General features: G+C 49.7%; 2 protein-coding genes across 5 annotated transcripts in view; one reads left to right on the top strand and one right to left on the bottom strand.

Moving 5' to 3' along the window:
- Window positions 1-1,480: 1,480 nt before the first annotated feature.
- UQCC5 (ubiquinol-cytochrome c reductase complex assembly factor 5) lies at window positions 1,481-16,042 on the bottom strand. Of its 4 annotated transcripts, none has more exons than XM_075006010.1 (3): window positions 15,841-16,042; window positions 10,601-10,797; window positions 1,481-1,705 (listed from the first exon to the last, which is right to left on the bottom strand). In XM_075006010.1, the coding sequence occupies exons 2-3, from the start codon at window positions 10,749-10,751 to the stop codon at window positions 1,647-1,649; spliced, it is 210 nt and encodes a 69-aa protein (XP_074862111.1). In that variant the 5' UTR covers window positions 10,752-10,797; window positions 15,841-16,042; the 3' UTR covers window positions 1,481-1,646. The 4 variants fall into 4 exon arrangements, with proteins under 4 accessions (XP_074862111.1, XP_074862108.1, XP_074862107.1 ...); XM_075006007.1 differs by lacking the exon at window positions 15,841-16,042 and adding an exon at window positions 11,151-11,233; XM_075006006.1 differs by lacking the exon at window positions 15,841-16,042 and adding an exon at window positions 11,036-11,133.
- The window catches only part of NT5DC2 (5'-nucleotidase domain containing 2), a 64,896-nt gene continuing 62,771 nt past the window's right edge, over window positions 15,413-17,537 (top strand). Inside the window, exon 1 of the mRNA XM_075006003.1 lies at window positions 15,413-15,880. Within this exon, the coding sequence (XP_074862104.1) occupies window positions 15,553-15,880 (328 nt within the window). The 5' untranslated portion in view covers window positions 15,413-15,552. The remainder of the gene's footprint in view (window positions 15,881-17,537) is intronic.

The raw sequence follows: 17,537 nt of genomic DNA, 5'->3' as shown, positions 1-17,537 counted from the left end.
AAGCTTATGTTCCAAAATATCTGTTAGTCTATAAGGTGCCACAGGACTTCTTGTTGTTCTGGTTGGGAAAGGAGACTGGAACTGTAATGAGGGATGTAGGGTAGAGGAAGTCAAAGTATCTTTCATCCCTGGGTCACACACTCCTCCAGAACCTGCAGTGGGACCTAACATTCTTGTCTTATTCCTCTACTTCCAGCAAATACCTGTCAAACTCACTGTCAAAATGCATCTCAGCTGGACAACCAAAGCTTATGGACACTTGATATTAATCTGTTTCATTGCCCCCTTTATAAAAACGGGATACTAACATCACCTCATCTCATATGGCAGTTATGAATACAAATTCACCAACAGTTGTGAAGCACCTGACTACCATAGTGATAGCTACCACAGAAAAGTGATTTAAATTAATAGTTCCGTTATCAGTGCTGGGTTTGAATAGGACACCATTAGTATAGGACTGAGCCACACACTAAATTACAAGAAAACAAAAATATTGAATAATTGCGAATTCATTGAGCCAGCCATCCTGTGCCCTGAATGATGTATGGCTTGGTCATGAGGTGGAGTGGTAAAAGTGTAAGTAAACACTATCATAACGTAGTTGTATGTAGAAGGGACCAAATTACATGTGATTTTTCCTGCGTTATTACCGACATGCCTTTTGCATACTGAACTTAAATATTTTAGCAGAGAGCTTTAAATAACTTTGCCTTGAGCTGTATTTTCCTACTATCAAAATAATACAGGAATCAATTAAAAGAATTCAGTGTTTTGTATGGTATTTCCATTGTATGTTCCTCTATACTTAAGAATATCCTATAAATATTACATTTCCTAAGACCGTATCTACGTATCTCTCTCATTCATCTCCTGATCAGAGTGCCTGCAGTTAGTATAACACTACAGGCTTGTCTACACTACCACCTTCCTTCGAAGGAAGGATGGTAATTAGGATATTGGGAGTTTACTAATGAAGTGCTGCCATGCATAGGCAGCACTTCATTAAGCAAATTCCCCCTCCACAGCAACTTCCAAGTTTTAAACTTCGAAATACCTGCACGCGTCTAGCCGCGGCTCACCCGCCGGTACTTTGAAGTGCCAGGGCAGCTTCGAAGTCCCCTTACTCAAAACTGTACTGCTTTTTTGTTTTACTAGGAACTAAGTGTAGCAAGTTTATTTTCCATAAGTCTACGCTGTTGTCTTTGGGTGAAACAGCACTATGTTGGGGGCGGGGGACTGAGGCCAGTAGTTTCTATCAATACAAGCAAACCAACTACAAAAATTGCGTATGTGCCAAGATACAAGTATATTCAATGTAAAACTTACCTGCTTTTCTTCTGCTTAATCTGGGAATTGTCAGCATGCATAAAAAGCAACAGTACTTTTATTCAGTTTAATTAATTTAACAGATCTCTGCACAAACAATATTCCTCACCCATTTACTCAGAAAAAGAAGGTGAAGAAAGAATACTCAAAATATTTTAGAACACTGTATTTCATAGGCCAGACACTGAGTCCAACTGGCAGCAGTGAAGTCTTGTGAATGCACTGAGCAGGAACACAGTTCTTTAAAATATAATTCAGAAGGTTCAGTATTTCCATCAAAATGGTTCAGTTCCAGTAAAACTGTGGAGGTAAATTCATCATTCTTCCAAGCTCTGTTCATACTGTCTCTCAGACCGTTTCCTCCGGTAAACATCATCTGCCATGAAGAGATTCTTTGATTACTTGTCAGAGAATTTAGGAAGTCACTCATCCAAGAATAAAACACTAAATGTGAAGTTTTGATACTTACGACCTTTCAAAAGTAGTTTCCAGTTGTAGATGCTGACAATAATGTAGTCAGTTTAATCTGCTATGTTTACACCATTCATTTCCATTTTGCCCAGCATTGCTGTTTTAGCTCAGAAAGAGCAAACCTTTTTCAAAAATAGTTTATATCCTGAAATATGATACAGTTCTTTGGCTACCTTCCCATACAAATAACTAAACATTTTTCTTAAAGGCAGGACCATATTAAGGTCTGTGCTTAGGTTCCCCACTCCTGAAGTATCAGAAAGGTTTCAAGAACAACAAGAAGTCTTGTGGCACCTTATAGACCAACATTTTGGAGCATAAGCTTTCATGGGCAAGTGGGTCTTTGCCCATGAAAGCTTATGCTCCAAAATATCTATTAGTCTAAGGTGCCACAAGACTTCTTGTTCTCAAAGCTACAGACTAACACAGCTACTTCTGATACTTGTTACCAAGAAAGGTTTCAGAATCTATTTAAAAAAAAAAAAAGAAGAGTTTCTAGACTTAATGCTTATAAAGAAATATTGAAAATGTAACCCGAGTGCAACTAACACAGTAACATGTATGTCTACCTGCATGTGCTGACAACTTAGCTCTGAACTGTCCTAAAGAATGGTTGACTCTGATAGTCACTGTTCCTAGTGACACCAAACAAGCACAGGCTTGTGAATGGGTGGTTCTGCCAATGCTAAATCACAGCCCTGCTGAGGTGGTGTTAGCAAACACTCTGCCCCCAACCCTGCAGATTATGGAGGCTGAAGTCTCCGTTCTTCTACGAGTGTCCCCGTGGGTGCTCCACAATAGGTGTCGGGCTTGCCCCGGCGCCGCAGATCGGAAACTTTCCAGCAGTTTCTCCTGGACCGTGCATGCGCCGGCGCGCGCCACTCCCTTGTGCGTCCCCGGCCACGTGCGCGATCCGGTCCCCACCAGTTCCTTCTCAACCGCCATCGGCTGCAGACGGAATCCGCTCAGGCTACGGCCAGAGTCAGCTTAGTTAGAGTTTTTTTTTAGTGTAAACTGTTGGCTTTTTTCTTGCAAAAAAAAGAAAAAAAGATATATATAAAGATTTAGTAAAGAGAGAGGGGAGCGGAGAAGACGCGGGGACGTGAAGGCCAGTAGGCCTCCAGCTGCAGCGGGCTGCGGTCCGCGAAAGGGCAACAGGCACAAATCTAGTACTAAGTACCCTATTAACAACTCAAAGACTCACCACGATGTCCTCTTCAGGATTCAAAAAGTGAGAGTCCTGCCGCGAAGCTATGCCGGCCTCCGATGGGCATAGTCAATGCATTAGGTGCCTGGGGGAAATCACACGTTACCCAGAAGTGTTCCCATTGTGCAAAGCTCACAGCCAGGGCCAGAAAAGACAGAAAAATGCGGCTGAAAATGCTGTTGTTTGATAAGGCCCTCCAGCCCGACGTGCTGGAGAGGCCTCAATCGGAGGGACCCCCTGGGCTCAATAAAAGGAAGGCGGCTTCCCTCACTCCCTCGGTGCAGAAATGGAGGAAGCTCTCTCCAGCCCGATCCCTGCCGGTGGTCACAGCGAGCGGGACGGGCGTAGCACACAGCCCCCAGCCGCAGATCCAAACAAGCGGCAGCGCAGCAGCACACGTGGCAAAGGCTGAGCCTCCGATTACGAAACAGCCGGCACATGCAGCTCTCAGAGCGGCGGCCAGGCAAGCGCCAGAACCGGCGGCACCGCCACAAGCGGCACCGACCCCTGCGGCACCAGTGGTGCAGGGCCAACAGGCACGCAGCCTGCAGGCACCGGAGGACGTTATCCGCGCGGCACCGCAGCTGAGCGTGCCAAGCGTGGCGCCGACAGCGGGGCCGAGATCCCCGGCACGGGAGGGGGCGGTGCCAGCCCCGCAGGGGAGGGGTAAGGCGAGAGCAAAAACCTGGCACCGCAGCCCTTCGCCGGACAGGGCTGCAATGCAACTCTCAACAAGCCCTCCCCTTATGCTGCGCACGCCACCCAGAAGACAGGGGTCTCCTCCAGCCTACCCAGAGCCTCCTTCTCCGTTCCTCCAACCAGTGTCACCATGGCTTGGGCCACCTTCGCCTTTTCTGGGATTGGATCCCTTGGAGTACTATCACAAACCAGTTTCACCACTGTCTGAATCATCGCAGAGATCTCGCTCTCCCAGACACCGGGGGTACGCCCCCCGAGAGTGGTCCAGGTCTCCATCCCAGGAACTGTGCCTGTGCTGCCAAGGTCACTCTTACCATGCTGGGCACAGACACCCCAGGCATACACCTAGGGGCAGGTCCCCCCCAACCATCCAATACCCCTGCGGACACTGTCGGAAGGGGACGGAAACACAGTTGTCTCAAGGGGAGTTGATTTTGGAACCCCGAGACTTTCCTTTGCAAGCCTCTAGCGAGCAGGTGTACCATCGACCGCAAGAACCTGAGAGTTCGAGGGAGGCCTACCCTAGTGGTTCCTCCTTGTCCTCCCCCAACAAGGCTACGGCCCCTGGGGACGTTGCTCCACCGGACGACCTCAAACAGTTTCAGGAGCTGTTTAAAAGGGTGGCTTTCATGGAAGGCATCCAAACAGCAGAGGTGCAGGAGAAGCACCACAAACTCCTCAAAAATCTGAGACCCCCGGCTTCATCGAAAATTGCTATCCCGCTCGACGAAGCCATCATGGAGTCAGCCACCACCATATGGCAGACCCTGACTTCCGCTCCACCTACAAACAAGAGAGCGGATAAAAAAATACTTCGTCCTGGCGAAGGGCATGGAGTTCCTTTTTAGTCACCCACAACCAAATTAATTGGTGGTAGAATCGTCTCAGCAGAGATCAAAGACTTCCCAGTACAAAGCGGGGGGTACGGACAGAGATGCCAAGAAACTAGAGCTGTTCGGCAGAAAGGTATACTCCTCCTCCACCCTGCTGTTGAGAATGGCAAATTATGCCGCACATCTAGCGAACCATAATTTCGACAATTACTCCAGGCTTACTTCTCTCATGGATTCGCTTCCGGAAGATAAGACGACAGTGCTGAAGGTGATTGTGCAAGAGGGCTATGCAGCTTCGAGGACGGGAGTCCAGATCGCCCTGGACGTGGCAGACGCGGCGGCATGCTCAACGGCTACAGCAGTGGTCATGCGCAGGGAATCCTGGCTTCAGACATCGGGTATCCCGAGGGATCTGCAGGCGAAGATTGTTGATCTCCCCTTTGACACACAGAAGTTGTTTGCAGATTCAACCGATTCGGTCCTTCACTCCAGTAAGGACTCAAGAGCTACACTCAGAACCCTGGGTATTTATACTTTTTCTTCCTGTATGGAGGGGTATTACCCTCAACAAAGACGATACCCGTACCAACCACAGTGTGCTCAGTACCAACGGGGCTACGACCAAGGGCGACATCAACAGCAGCAACAGTATAGAACTCCTAGGCGACGTTCCCAACAAAGCCGTGCATCCTCAGGGCAGGCCCAGAGGCAACAGGTTTGACGGGCAGGTCGAGGGCTGCACTATCACTACCATCGCGCAATGCCATCCCCAGCTAATGTTCCATCATCGCCTCCGACCGTTCCACCCCCAATGGCAAAAGATCACCACAGACAAATGGTTATTGGAGATCATAGCCACGGGTTACGTGATCCCCTTCCAGTCGCTCCCACCGCCGAAACGTCCGCCCAGGCCCCACCTCAGGGATGCTTCCCACGAGGCGAGACTCAAACAGGAGGTGAACCACCTTATGTTCATGGGGCGGTGGAAAGAGTGCCGGAGCGATTCCAGGGGAAAGGTTTTTATTCACGATACTTCCTTACAGAGAAGAAAACAGGAGGCTGGAGGGCCATCTTAGATCTTCGGGGCGTCAACCGGTACTTGCGCAAACAACGTTTTCGGATGATCACAGTCGCCTCTATGCTCATGGCACTGGACGATGGAGATTGGTTTGCAGCCCTCGACTTACAAGATGCGTATTTTCATATAACGATCCACCCGGCACACAGACGCTTTCTCCGTTTTATGGTCGGCAAGGAGCATTTCCAATAAAAGGTTCTTCCGTTCGGCCTCTCCTCGGCCCCCAGAGTCTTTACCAAAACCCTGGCAGTGGTGTCAGCCTACCTGCACAGACAAGGGGTATTTATATTCCCATATCTGGACGACTGCCTACTGAAAAGGGCCTCGAAGGCAGAGGTACTACGCATGATACTAACAGCAGACAGGTTTTCTTCGCTGGACCTGGTCATCAACCTCGCGAAGTCCAAGACCGACCCCACACAAGACATAGAGTTCATAGGGGCACATATAAACTCTATTACAGCAAGGGTCTATCTACCCGACGCCCGCTTTCGCGCCATCAGTTCACTGGTGCAAGTCATTACCTACAGCCCCATGGTGCCGGTCTTAACATGCTTGCAGCTGCTAGGCCACATGGCAGCGGCAACGTTTGTGGTGCAGAACACCAGATTGCATATGCGCAGCCTGCAACATTGGATGGCGAGCGTCTACAAGCCGGCATCCCACACTGTCTGCAGGGTGGTGTCGCCCACGATAGAGGTGCGCAGATCCCTGCAGTGGTGGGTAAACGCCAAGAACATGCTGACAGGGGTACCCTTTCACCAACCACAAATCTCTATTTTTCTTACTACAAACGCTTCCCACATAGGATGGGGAGCTCACATCAGCGACACAGTGACGCAAGGACTATGGTCCCCTATGGAACAGTCACTGCACATAAATATACTGGAGCTCAGAGCAGTGTTCAACACCTGCAAACACTTTCGAGACCACATACAAGGCAAAGTAGTCGGGATCAATGCAGACAATACCTCCACCTTGTTTTATATAAATCGACAAGGAGGAGCCCGATCCCGTGCCCTATGTGCGGAGGTAGCCAGCTGTGGAACTGGTGCATCGCCAACAATATAACGTTGAAAGCCTCGTATTTGCTGGGCGCTCACAACGTGAAAGCAGACCAGCTGAGCAGGCGCTTTGCACTCACGCGCGAATGGCAGATCCGTTCCGATCTGCTACGACCGATCTTTCACACATGGGGGTTTCCTCAGATAAATCTGTTTGCCACTCAGCACAACAAGAAGTGCCCCCAGTACTGCTCAAGGGCAGGATTGGGGCGGGGGTCCCTGGGGGACACATTCGCGATTTCATGGAAGGGCTCCCTACTTTACGTGTTCCCCCCCCACAGTGCTCATCCACAAGGTCTTGCAGAAAGCCAGAAGGGAGAGCCCGCATGATTCTAGTAGTCCCAGCGTGGGATCGACAGCAGTGGTTCCCCTTGCTTCTGCGCATGTCGGACCGCCCACCGCTTCCCCCTCCGGTGGCGCCAGACCTACTCACACAGGCCCAGGGGTCCATAGTGCACCCACACCCTCAAGGCCTGCGCCTACAAGCATGGCTAATCCATGGCTCAGCTCCCTAGAGAGCACATGTACGGAGGGAGTACAGCAAGTCCTGGAGAGTAGCCGAAGGACCTCCACCAGGAAGACCTACAAGCAGAAATGGACTCGATTCACTGCATGGTGTTCTGCCAAGCAGTTAGCTCCCCTTGATGTTCCTATACCTGTAATACTAGAATACTTACTGGACCTCAAGAGGGGCGGGCTTTCCCGATCCTTGCTAAAGGTCCACCTCGCCGCTATATCTGCTTTTCGGCATGAAGAGGAGGGGTCCACGGTATTTGCCCATCCTATTGTTACCAGGTTCCTGAAGGGGCTGGTAAACCTGTACCCCCCTCAGAAACCGCTTCCACCATCGTGGAACTTGGACCTGGTGCTCAGCGCGCTAACGGGCCCACCTTTTGAACCCTTAGCCCCTATGTCTCCTTACGATAAAAACAACCTTCCTCCTTGCAATCACGTCAGCTCGCAGGGTGAGCAAGCTCGCAGCAGTTATGGCAACGCCGCCCCGCACAGTATTCTCAAAGGAGGCGGTAACCTTACGGCTGCACCCGGCCTTTGTTTCAAAAGTTTCTTCAGAGTTCCACCTTAACGAACCTATAGTTTTACCCTCGTTTTACCCGAAGCCTCACAGCTCCGGCAAGGAGGCACGCTTACATCTCCTGGACGTGAGGAGGGCGTTGGCCTACATAGACAGAACTAAGTCCTTCCGGAAAACGGACAGACTTCTAGTCTCTCTCGCTCCCAGGTCGAAAGGAGAGGGTCTCTCTTCACAGAGAATCTCGAAGCCCATTGTGTCCTGTATAAAAATGTGCTACGAACTTCGAGAGCCCTTTGCTGGCCCCACCTAGGGCTCACTCCACCAGGGTGGTGGCGGCATCAACAGCCTTTTTCAAGGGCATCGCGTTAAAAGACATCTGTAGAGCGGCGACCTGGTCATCCCATGACACCTTCGCCAAGCATTATGCTCTGCACCGGGTATTCGAAGAGGATACCCATCTGTCAACTGCAGTCCTTTCAGGGGCAAGCTGCATATAAACTGATTACCCACCTCCTATCTTGGGTTACTGCTGGGTAGTCACCTATTGTGGAGCACCCACGGGGACACTCGTAGAAGAAAGAGAAGTTACTCACCGTAGTAGCGATGGTTCTTCAAGATGTGTCCCCGTGGGTGCTCCACCACCCGCCCATCCTCCCCGCTTCAGATCTCTGTTTAGTGTTTTTCAGGAGCATCCGAGGCGGTTGGTCAAGGAACTGGCGGGGACCGGATCGCGCACGTGGCTGGGGATGCACAAGGGAGCGGCGCGCGCCGGCGCATGCGCGGTCCGGGAGAAACTGCTGGAAAGTTTCCAATCTGCGGCGCCGGGGCGAGCCCGACACCTATGGTGGAGCACCCACGGGGACACATCTCGAAGAACCATCGTTACTACGGTGAGTAACTTCTCTTTCTTTGGGACAGACTCCAGATGACCTGAAGATAAGCAGTAGACCTAGGAGCATGGATGGAGAAGTCCACCCTGTGCTAACAGGAATGCTGGTGGTTCCTCTCCCCCACCAACCCCAGGAAGCAGATTTTATTCGGGTGGCACTTACCACTTTCGGAGGAAGCTGCATAATACGCAAGACATGGCCATGATATGCTGGCCTACAAGACAACTATTGACTCCTCTACCCATAGCACAGAATGCCTAAGGCCCCCATTGCCTTCATATGCTCCTGGCTGAGCTTCTAATTCATATAAATACCCTTGATCAGATGAATTCCTGCAGTGGAAAAAAATTAGCAGTTTTATCACATATGTCTTTGTTGCACAAAAACAACCAGTGACCAACTAAAACTGCATCGGTAAGAAATGTTCAGTGAGCCACCTCTGCAGGTAGCGCAGCTTCATTTATGGCACTCCTGTTACCTGAAGAAAAATAAGCTCATCTGCTGAAATGCAAAGGATGCTTTCTAATTAATATACAGGTTCAAACTCTCCAATCCAGAACACTCATCCAGCAACATCTGTAATATGGTATAATTTTAGTTAGCTGGACAACCACTTATCATGGGTGTGGCCAAATCTTCTGTGTTTACTGCCATCAGTCCTGGCTCTTAGTATTCTGTGCTATTATTCACCCCCTAAAAGTCCAGTAAGCAGTGGAAGTGTTGGTAGCCATGCTAGTCAACATTGATTTCCCGTGGTTAGGCAAATTAACTTGTCCAACACTGGTCAGGTCCCAGGGTGCTGGACAAGAGAGATTCAAACTTTACTTTGTGTTGCAACCTTACCATACAGCAGTAGTGCCAGTAGATTTGAACGCAAAACCTAACCCACCACTAAAAGCACCTAATGCAAGACAGTCAGCGGGCAAATATGTTAGTTTTCTGCTGTGGAAACTCTGAGTAGGTGTTTGCAAATATAGAAAATATCAGGGTATCCAATTATATGAAAATATTCGTGTGTGTGAAGTATGATGGATAGTTACAGCATACTAAAAGTGAAAAAGTAACTTACCAGTTTCTGGTTCTGAAACAGTACTACATACCATTTTAACATGAGGCTTCTTTATTATAAAGAAGATAAAAACCTCCCTAATTCATTGTTTCCATGGAATTTACTTAGGTACACAGCTGTTTGCCAAGAAGATATTTTTAATACAACTCAATCTTTCAGGTTGGCAACAGCCAAATTAATGTTTTATCTTCAGTTGCACCTGGTTTAGAAGTTTGACATTTAACATAGTGGATTACTACCCTCATACTGTTTTGTCTGGATGGTTTTGACTCCACTTTTGACTGAGTTTAGGTTAGTGTCTTCAGCTGCTCCCAGGCAAAAAACAAAGCCTGCAATGGCAAGTCTTAGAATCTAAACTTCACAGCAACTAATTTTCAGATTTATTTTTAAATTAACGGGCATTTTAAGTTTAAGCACACAGTATTAAACTGATTAATAGTCTCAGAAGTCCCCGTTAGTCTGAGCGTAACCAAAAACAAGCAGTCGTATGGAACCCTGAAGACTAACAATTTTATTTCTTAGAAAATGGTCTTTTGTGAGTATAGTCAATTGGATTAAGTGGGTTTTACCCACAAAAGCTAATAACCTAATAAATAAAATTGTTAGTCTTCAAGGTGCTACAGGACTGCTTGTTACTTGAAATCTTAAGTGGGATTTTTTTTTTTTTAAATTTTAAACCACTTGTAACAAAAGCTGCTGAGCACTAAACAGTGCCAGTGTGTCCCAGCATACTGCTCCCAAACATTAAATGCTGTGGTTCTAGGTCAGAAAAATGAAGTGTGCACCCTGGAATAGTACAATATTTTGGATGACAGATCAGTAAAAGGATGCAACCATTTCCAGAAACGGGCGAGCCGGCTCAGGGGAAAAGGTACTGGCTGCCAGACTGGAATAGGCGCCCCCGGACCACGGTCTCCTGCAACTTACAAAAGGTCTCTTTGCCCAGCCGGACGTTGATCATGAACCACTCCATGGCTCCCCCGAGGAGAAAGAAGAAAGGAAGGAAGCGGTACACGCCGAAGCGCTGCCTCCCGGGCACCGCCCGCAGCAGGGCTCTGATTCTTCTCCGTGGCAACATTTCCGGGACGACACCACCAGGGTCTCCCCCCGGCCCCCCCAAGCAGCTGAAAGAAGAAGGGGGCGTCAGACACTGAGCGTAGCAGCCCACCCGCGCACTGGGGGCTTGGGGGGGAGGCTTGTCACAGCAGGGTCTTTGCCACGCCCGGGGCCCTCCAGCTGGTGCTAACGGTGCAGCGGAAAGGCGGGGGGGGGGGGGGGAGGCGGCTAATCCCCTCCCCCACCCCGCTGATGGGGGAGGGCGGCTGTGACCCTCGCCGCTCCACAGACAGCCCCCTCCCCCACCTCGAGGGGCCCCTGTGGTCACTGTTAACGGACATTCCTCGCGCCGCCGCGGACGTGTGCGCGAGCTCCGCCAAGCGGGGGCGGCGTCTCGCGAGCCGCGCGAAGAACGACCCACCTCCCACTCCGGGCGCGGAAAGGGCGAGCGCGGCCCGGCGGTGGGAGGAAGCGTCGCTAGCACGTGAGCCGCGGCGGGTGGACGGTCGCTCCTCTGATTGGGCAGAGCTGTTGGAAAGGGAGAGGGAGGGTGGGGGGTTGCGGGCCTGGGGGCGGGGCCTGCCCAGAGACAGACAGCCCCAGCGGCTTATAGGCGAGGCCGTCTCGCCTCCTGTCGAGGCCTCCGTGAGCCTCGGCCTTAGCGCCTCGCCCCGCTTTGGCGGGAGGAGCCGCCGCAGGGATCTGGAGGCGGCGCTGCCCCTTCGTGCGGTCTTTGGGCTCGGGGGCCGTGGGGCGGGCTGGAGCTTTGCTCGCCCCCCACACTCCGCAGTGCGCAGCTCAAGCGACCCGTGTGACAGGCCGGGCCGCTGCTGGTTCCCCCCCGACCCGCTCCCGGTTCCCCCCCGACCCGCTCCCGCGCTCTGGGGAGCGAGGAGTTGGCAGCAAGCGCTGCACGGCGGCTGCGAGCCTCAAGCTCAGGGACTCCAGTCAGCAAATGGGCCCAATGCCTTTCCCGTCACGTATCAGCCCGGGGAGAGCAGCTGCCATGGGGGGCTGCATTGGAAGCAGCATTTCCAGCAGGTCTAGAGACATTATTATTCCCCGCTGCTCGGCACTGGTGAGGCCACGTGTGGAGTATTGTGTCCCGTTCCGCGCTGCCAGCATAGACAGGACGTGGCTCATTGGAGCAGGTCCAGTGGCGGGGGGGGGCGCGGCGGCAACAAAAATGATGAGGGGTCCAGAGCACGTGACGTATGAGGAAGAGCTGAAGGATTTGGGTTCTTTAGTTTGCAGAAGAGAAGAGTGAGGAGTGATTTGACAGCAGCTTTTGACTTCCTAAGGGGGGCTTTAAAGAGGGTGGAGAGAGGCTGTTCTCAGTGGCGACAGATGGCAGAACAAGAAGCAATGCCCTGAGGAGGGGGAGGAGTAGGTTGGGTCTTAAGAAAAACTATTCCGCGAGGAGCGGGGTGACGCACTGGAATGCGTTGCCTAGAGAGGTGGTGGATTCTCCATCCCTGGAGGTTTTTAAGTCCTGGATTGACAAAGACCTGGCTGGGATGATTTAGTTAGTGTTGAGCCTGCTTTGGTCAGGGGCTGGATTTGATGACCTCCTCAGGTCCCTTCCTGCTGTATGATTGTATGAGAGAAACTGAATGAGCCCTAAGGGATAAGCAGTCCTGTAGCACCTTAAAGACAATTTTATTTCTTAGGTAATGAGCTTTTGTGGGTAAAATCAGATTTTCCAGGCAGTAAAGCAGCTTCCCAATGGGTCACTGATGCCCAGTGACAAATGAAGTATAAACCTGAAATGCTACACTGCTGTCTTTAGGGTACCTCTGATAGATAACTGATATCCCTTTTTGGGGATACCAATGCAACATTTTGTTCTGAAAGTAACTGGTTTGCTTTCTGCAGTAGAACACTCCCCATCCTCCTCCTCCTCCCCCCATCAGCTGCTCAGCTGTACAGAAGAAACTCCAGTCACATCAGAACAAGGCTCTGATACTGAAAGCCCACTTTCTGCTGCCCTATCTTGTCACAAACAACAGAAAAGTTAACAGATGTGTTCACCTCCCTTTTAAAGTCAGTCCCTGCCTTAGGGCACAATGAGCAAGGGGATTGCCATGTGCCTTCAACCCCGGGGGCAGATTAAGAACGGGACAGGTGGGACTTTGGGACAACACAGTCACCAAGAGGAGCCCCCCCATATATTAAAATATTAATGTATAGTTATTAAATAACAAACATCTGTAAATCACTGTTAAATATGACATGACACAGTTCTTCTGTTCCATTAAAGTGAACTGTTTAAACAAAATGGGTTATGGAGCCTTGGGGGCTCTCATGTCTGGAGGCCCTGGGGCAACTGTCCCTTTTTGCCCTTATGTTAATCTGCCACTGTTCAGGGCCCTGTGCTCCAACTGAAAGTAACTTCTATTGACCACTGGCCAGGCTCTCCTAGGCTGGCTCTGTTTCCATTTCTTTTCTGGCTCTGCTCGGCTACTGGCACTGTATTTCAGAGAGAGTTCACCTTTCCACGTGAAGTATAAGGCACAATTGCATTTGGCTAGGAAAGTGAAGCAAGAGGCCAGGTTTAATTTTTAGATGATCCGGATAATGCACTGGGGATTTTGAGTTTTTGAACTGCAGCTTATCCTTGAGGTAAAAGAATGAGATACACAAAACCCAACAACCTTCTTTCATCCCAACATTAGGTTGTTTTAAAAGCAGTAACCCTAGTACAGAAACTATGAAAAATTTGGTTTTGGGACAGGCACATTTTATTCTTCAGGATGGCCTGTCTTTATTCTCACTTTTGGTACGCTTTGCTTCCTGAGCTCAATGCCTAATATGTCAAGAGGATTGTGAGTTTCTACATGGATAGAACTAAGACCATTGAGAAATCATCAGATTTTTTTTTCTTGTAGCTTTTGGAGCTCTTTGTAAAGGGAATGCCATTTCCATTCTGCACCTGTGTAAATTGATTATGAACTGAGTTCTGTTACTCTTATGCCATAGCTAGGATGACAATCGCAAGGGCCATTGGTCTCATTCTGCCAGGCCTACAGGGGCACCAGTGGTCTTCCTCTATAACACGTCCCATTTTGGAAATCTTCAGAATGTGGAGTTCTGTCAGTACACGGCTAGCTAGATCTGGTGCTTACAGCATTTCTATAATTCCTGTTCTACAAAAAGTAGCATATGTAAAGCAGCCCTATTATAATAAATTAACATGCCACTGTCCTTGGACCAAATACGTGCACTATATTTTGGTCCAGTGTTTAAAGCTTGAGTGCACAAAAGGACTATGGGTATAGTAAAAAGTGTCTTTAATATTTTTCAGTTTGTGTTTTTTGGGGGTTTCTTTTGTCTGTTTTTGTCCCAAAGAGTTGAAGATCAAATGTTCAGAAAAAAGAGGAAAGGGCCTGTTCACTTGCAGGGTCCTTCTTTACTGTGTTGCACTCTGAGATACATAAGGGTATCCACCAGTTTCTACCATTTCTTTTGATATTTTGCCTCTGTGGCAGGAAGGGATTGCCCTTATTTGATTTCTTGTCCAGGGCTAAATATATTGTCTACGCATAAACATGCAATTGTATGAGAAGAATTTAATTATACTTAATTCCAAAAGAGACATAACTACTTGCAAGGCAGGACTGATTTAAATATTTCAAACTGTGTTATAAAAGGCAATGAATCACTTCTTTTATTTACAATGTAATTTTAATGCTTTTCAGAAGTATGACTATTAATAGGGTTAGGAATGCTATTTCTAAATAAATTCATTGCCTACTGGGTCTATCATCATTCCATGTTTTTAATGTCATAGTGTAAACCAAAATAGCTTGATCAAAATGCTTTGGACATGGTTTAATGTGTGTATAAGGTGCATAACGATCACTTGTTGAAAGACTCACAGGCCATAGAATTGAAGCAAAAAGCCTTCTCTTTGAAAGCTTATTGTTTTGGCTGCATCTGTGGTAGCACCAATGGAGTTCTAGTGTGTGAGAGTGCTACAAAGCTTCTAGGGGTTTTGTTTGTTTTCCATTTTACCAACCTTTCAAATAGACCAAATTGAATGGAAGAGGATGAAATATTGTCTAGAGTAGAGCTCCCAGCAGTACAGCAAGCTGGTGGTAGTGCTCTTGAGCTTTTCCTTTTAGCTCCCTAACATAGAGAAGGCCTTTGGAACTGTACATGGAAAAGATGGTATGCATGGACTCCATCTTCCGGTCTAAGGGCAGAATTATTTTCTCTACTGTTTTCCTCTGTGGTCAGTCCGGTTGGAAATAAGTAAAGCTACTGGATTCACCCTTTCCTTCCTTGGCATAGTAACTGAGAAGAAAGGAAATTACATCCCCCAACCCCTACGCTGCCACGCACACCAAACCTACCCCCTCCCACTCCCACGCAGAGCCCCTGAATATCGCTACGGCAGGGCTGCAGTAAACACTATTTAAATACCCTCCCGCTATATGAGCGAAATGCTTCCTGGGAGCTGTAGTGCTTGACGCTTCAGAGGCTTTGCCCGGCTAGGCGGTGAAGAGTGGGAAGCACTACAAGTCCCGTGCCGCCGCGCAGCTCGGGCCGCACACGTGGCGGTGGCGTGGCCAGGCTTGCCGGAACGAAGAGGATCCCCCCCCGCCCCCCGGACGTTTCTGCGTAGAGCCGGATTGGCTGCTCGCTCGGCCGCTCATTGGCTGGCCGCGCGGAGTTACCGCGGGCCCGAGCAGCTGGCGGCTGGTTGGGAGCTCGCTTTGCAGGGCAGTGGAGCGGGCGGCGGCGCATGGGCGCGCGCGGCTGCAGACCTTCCCCGAAGGGCTGCGCTTCTTCTGGGTTGCCCTCAGCGCCGCGGGGAAGCCATGGCCGCCGCCGGCTTTAGGGCTGCGGGCAGCGGCGTGTGGAAGGGTAACGGGGCTGGCTTGCAGCTGGCTGCCGCCGTGCTCTGCCAGAGCTGCAGCTCCGCCGCCAGCAGCGGCTCCGGCGAGGGCAGGCGGGCTGGCTGGGGCCAGCAGAGGTCTCAGCACCATTCTGCGGGGCACTCCCCACCTCCCAACAGAGCCCGGAGAACCACGGAGCCCTCCCCGGCTGCAGCCGGTCCCCTGAACAGCCAGCCCAGCCCCGCCGAGGGAGCCGACACCAAGTCCTACCTGTGGGCCAGATACCACGAGATGAAAAAGCTGGTGTACGGTAAGAACCGGCTCCGGTGCCGCGTACCGGTTCTCGGCTCCCGGGCCACGCTGCCTTCTGCACCCCGGCCGGGCTCCGGGCTGTGCCCTGCCAGCGGCGCAGGGAAGGCGGGGAACCGCTAGAGGCCGAAGTGGTGCCAGCAAACAAGACGGCCCTTAGACTTAGTCCGGTCCCGGGTCTGCCTCTGGCAGCCGCCCCCGGGGAAGTGCCCCGCTGTCACTCTTCAGGCGTGCGGCCCCGGGGCTGTGCGCCAGCAAACTCCTGCGCTCGTCGTCAGCGGGTGGGCAGGCCCAGGCTCTGCCCAGCGCGGTGATCTGGGCACGGTTTGTCCTGCCGTCGCGTCCCCTCAAAAGCATTTCCCTTACCGGCACTAACAATCACACTCCTCAGTGAGTGGAGCATGCACCCCCCCCGCTCCCCCCAGCCAAACTCAGACTCCTATTTTTGCTGCCCGGACGCTGTGGTTATTTGCTGACAGTGAATTAGGACTCTGCTTTCGTTAGCATGGCCAAGGCACTGGCTGCAGAACGACTCTTAAGACTACTCTCCATATCAAGCTATTACGCCTGGGTAAATTTGTGCCACCAGCACGCTTTAAATACAGGACTTCAGGCTCCAAGTCTGTCAAATCTTACAGCACCGCTTTGCTAAGTTTTCTTAAAGGTTTTTAATAGTCAATTCCTTATCCAGCACAACTTAATGGAGGAAGTTCTCATCCTGCAATGCCCTGAGCACCCTTACCAGGCTGGGCACAGTCTGACTCCCCCCCCGCCCAAACTGTGCAATAGCTCTTTCTATGTCTGCTATTGTTAAGAGGAAGGAAGTGCTCCTGTGGCACAGTTATATTCATCTATGAAGATGTTGCTGCTGCTGTTTATATTTGCTTCTTATGTCATTAGTGTTTTTCAAACAAAAGAAAAATAAGTTTTATAAAAATTCAGGTTTATATGTTCCTTAGTGGGATGTGCCAAAGTAATTACTGCGTGTCCATCCGTCTGCAAGAGCTAACGTGTTGCGTTAAGTACGTGCTGTCAGAATGGGTGTGTTCGTTTTAAACCCAAAATGGCAAATAAATTTCAACTTGTGAGAATCCAAACGTTGCCCTAGTGCTGTTTTTTGGCACTCATTTTCCTTTTGTTTTATGCTAATATTTAAAAAAGAAAAAAAAGAGGGCGGATATCTGAATTTAAAATTTTAAATCTTAAATACATATGTTGATAGAAGCTATTTGGCAGCTTCACATGTGAACTTAACATTGATAACTGTTGCTTTTTCTGTTTGCATAGTTACAACAGACTGCATTTCTGTCTCGTATATCTGTGTGATATGATGAGCAGAACCAAATGCACAGTGCGAAATATCTGACGCAGCTAATATTCATGCACAATAGTCTTGTCTCCAACCTTCGGTAAGGTATTTGCCAGTCCCTGTAATAAAAGGCCGGTGATTAATAGCTTGCACATATGAGTGTCTTAACATTTGAAACACACAAAAACCATGTTCGTTAGTCCCAGCAGAAAGAAGTATAAAAATCTTGAATTCTTTGTGTCCCATAAGTTGTTTATGACTAAAACTGACTTATCCCCATTCTGTTGTCAACAGTTTGCTTCTTGACTGACTGCTATTTCATGTTTCACTGCCAAGGACATCTCTGTGG

This window comes from Carettochelys insculpta, chromosome 11, assembly GCF_033958435.1.
Source record: "Carettochelys insculpta isolate YL-2023 chromosome 11, ASM3395843v1, whole genome shotgun sequence".
NCBI lineage: Eukaryota > Metazoa > Chordata > Testudines > Carettochelyidae > Carettochelys > Carettochelys insculpta.
The sequence above is the reverse complement of the archived record's forward strand: the minus strand, read 5'-3'. Positions and strand labels throughout refer to the sequence as shown.

Bases quoted from the DNA above. Each gene is read 5' to 3' on its own strand.
- UQCC5 (XM_075006006.1), bottom strand. From the start codon at position 11,070: ATGTCCGTTAACAGTGACCACAGGGGCCCCTCGAG. The intron at 10,798-11,035 runs GTGGGGGAGGGG...TTCTTCTTTCAG, and splicing joins GACCACAGGGGCCCCTCGAG to CTGCTTGGGGGGGCCGGGGG. The intron at 1,706-10,600 runs GTAAGTTGCAGG...TCTTCATGGCAG, and splicing joins GCTGGGCAAAGAGACCTTTT to ATGATGTTTACCGGAGGAAA.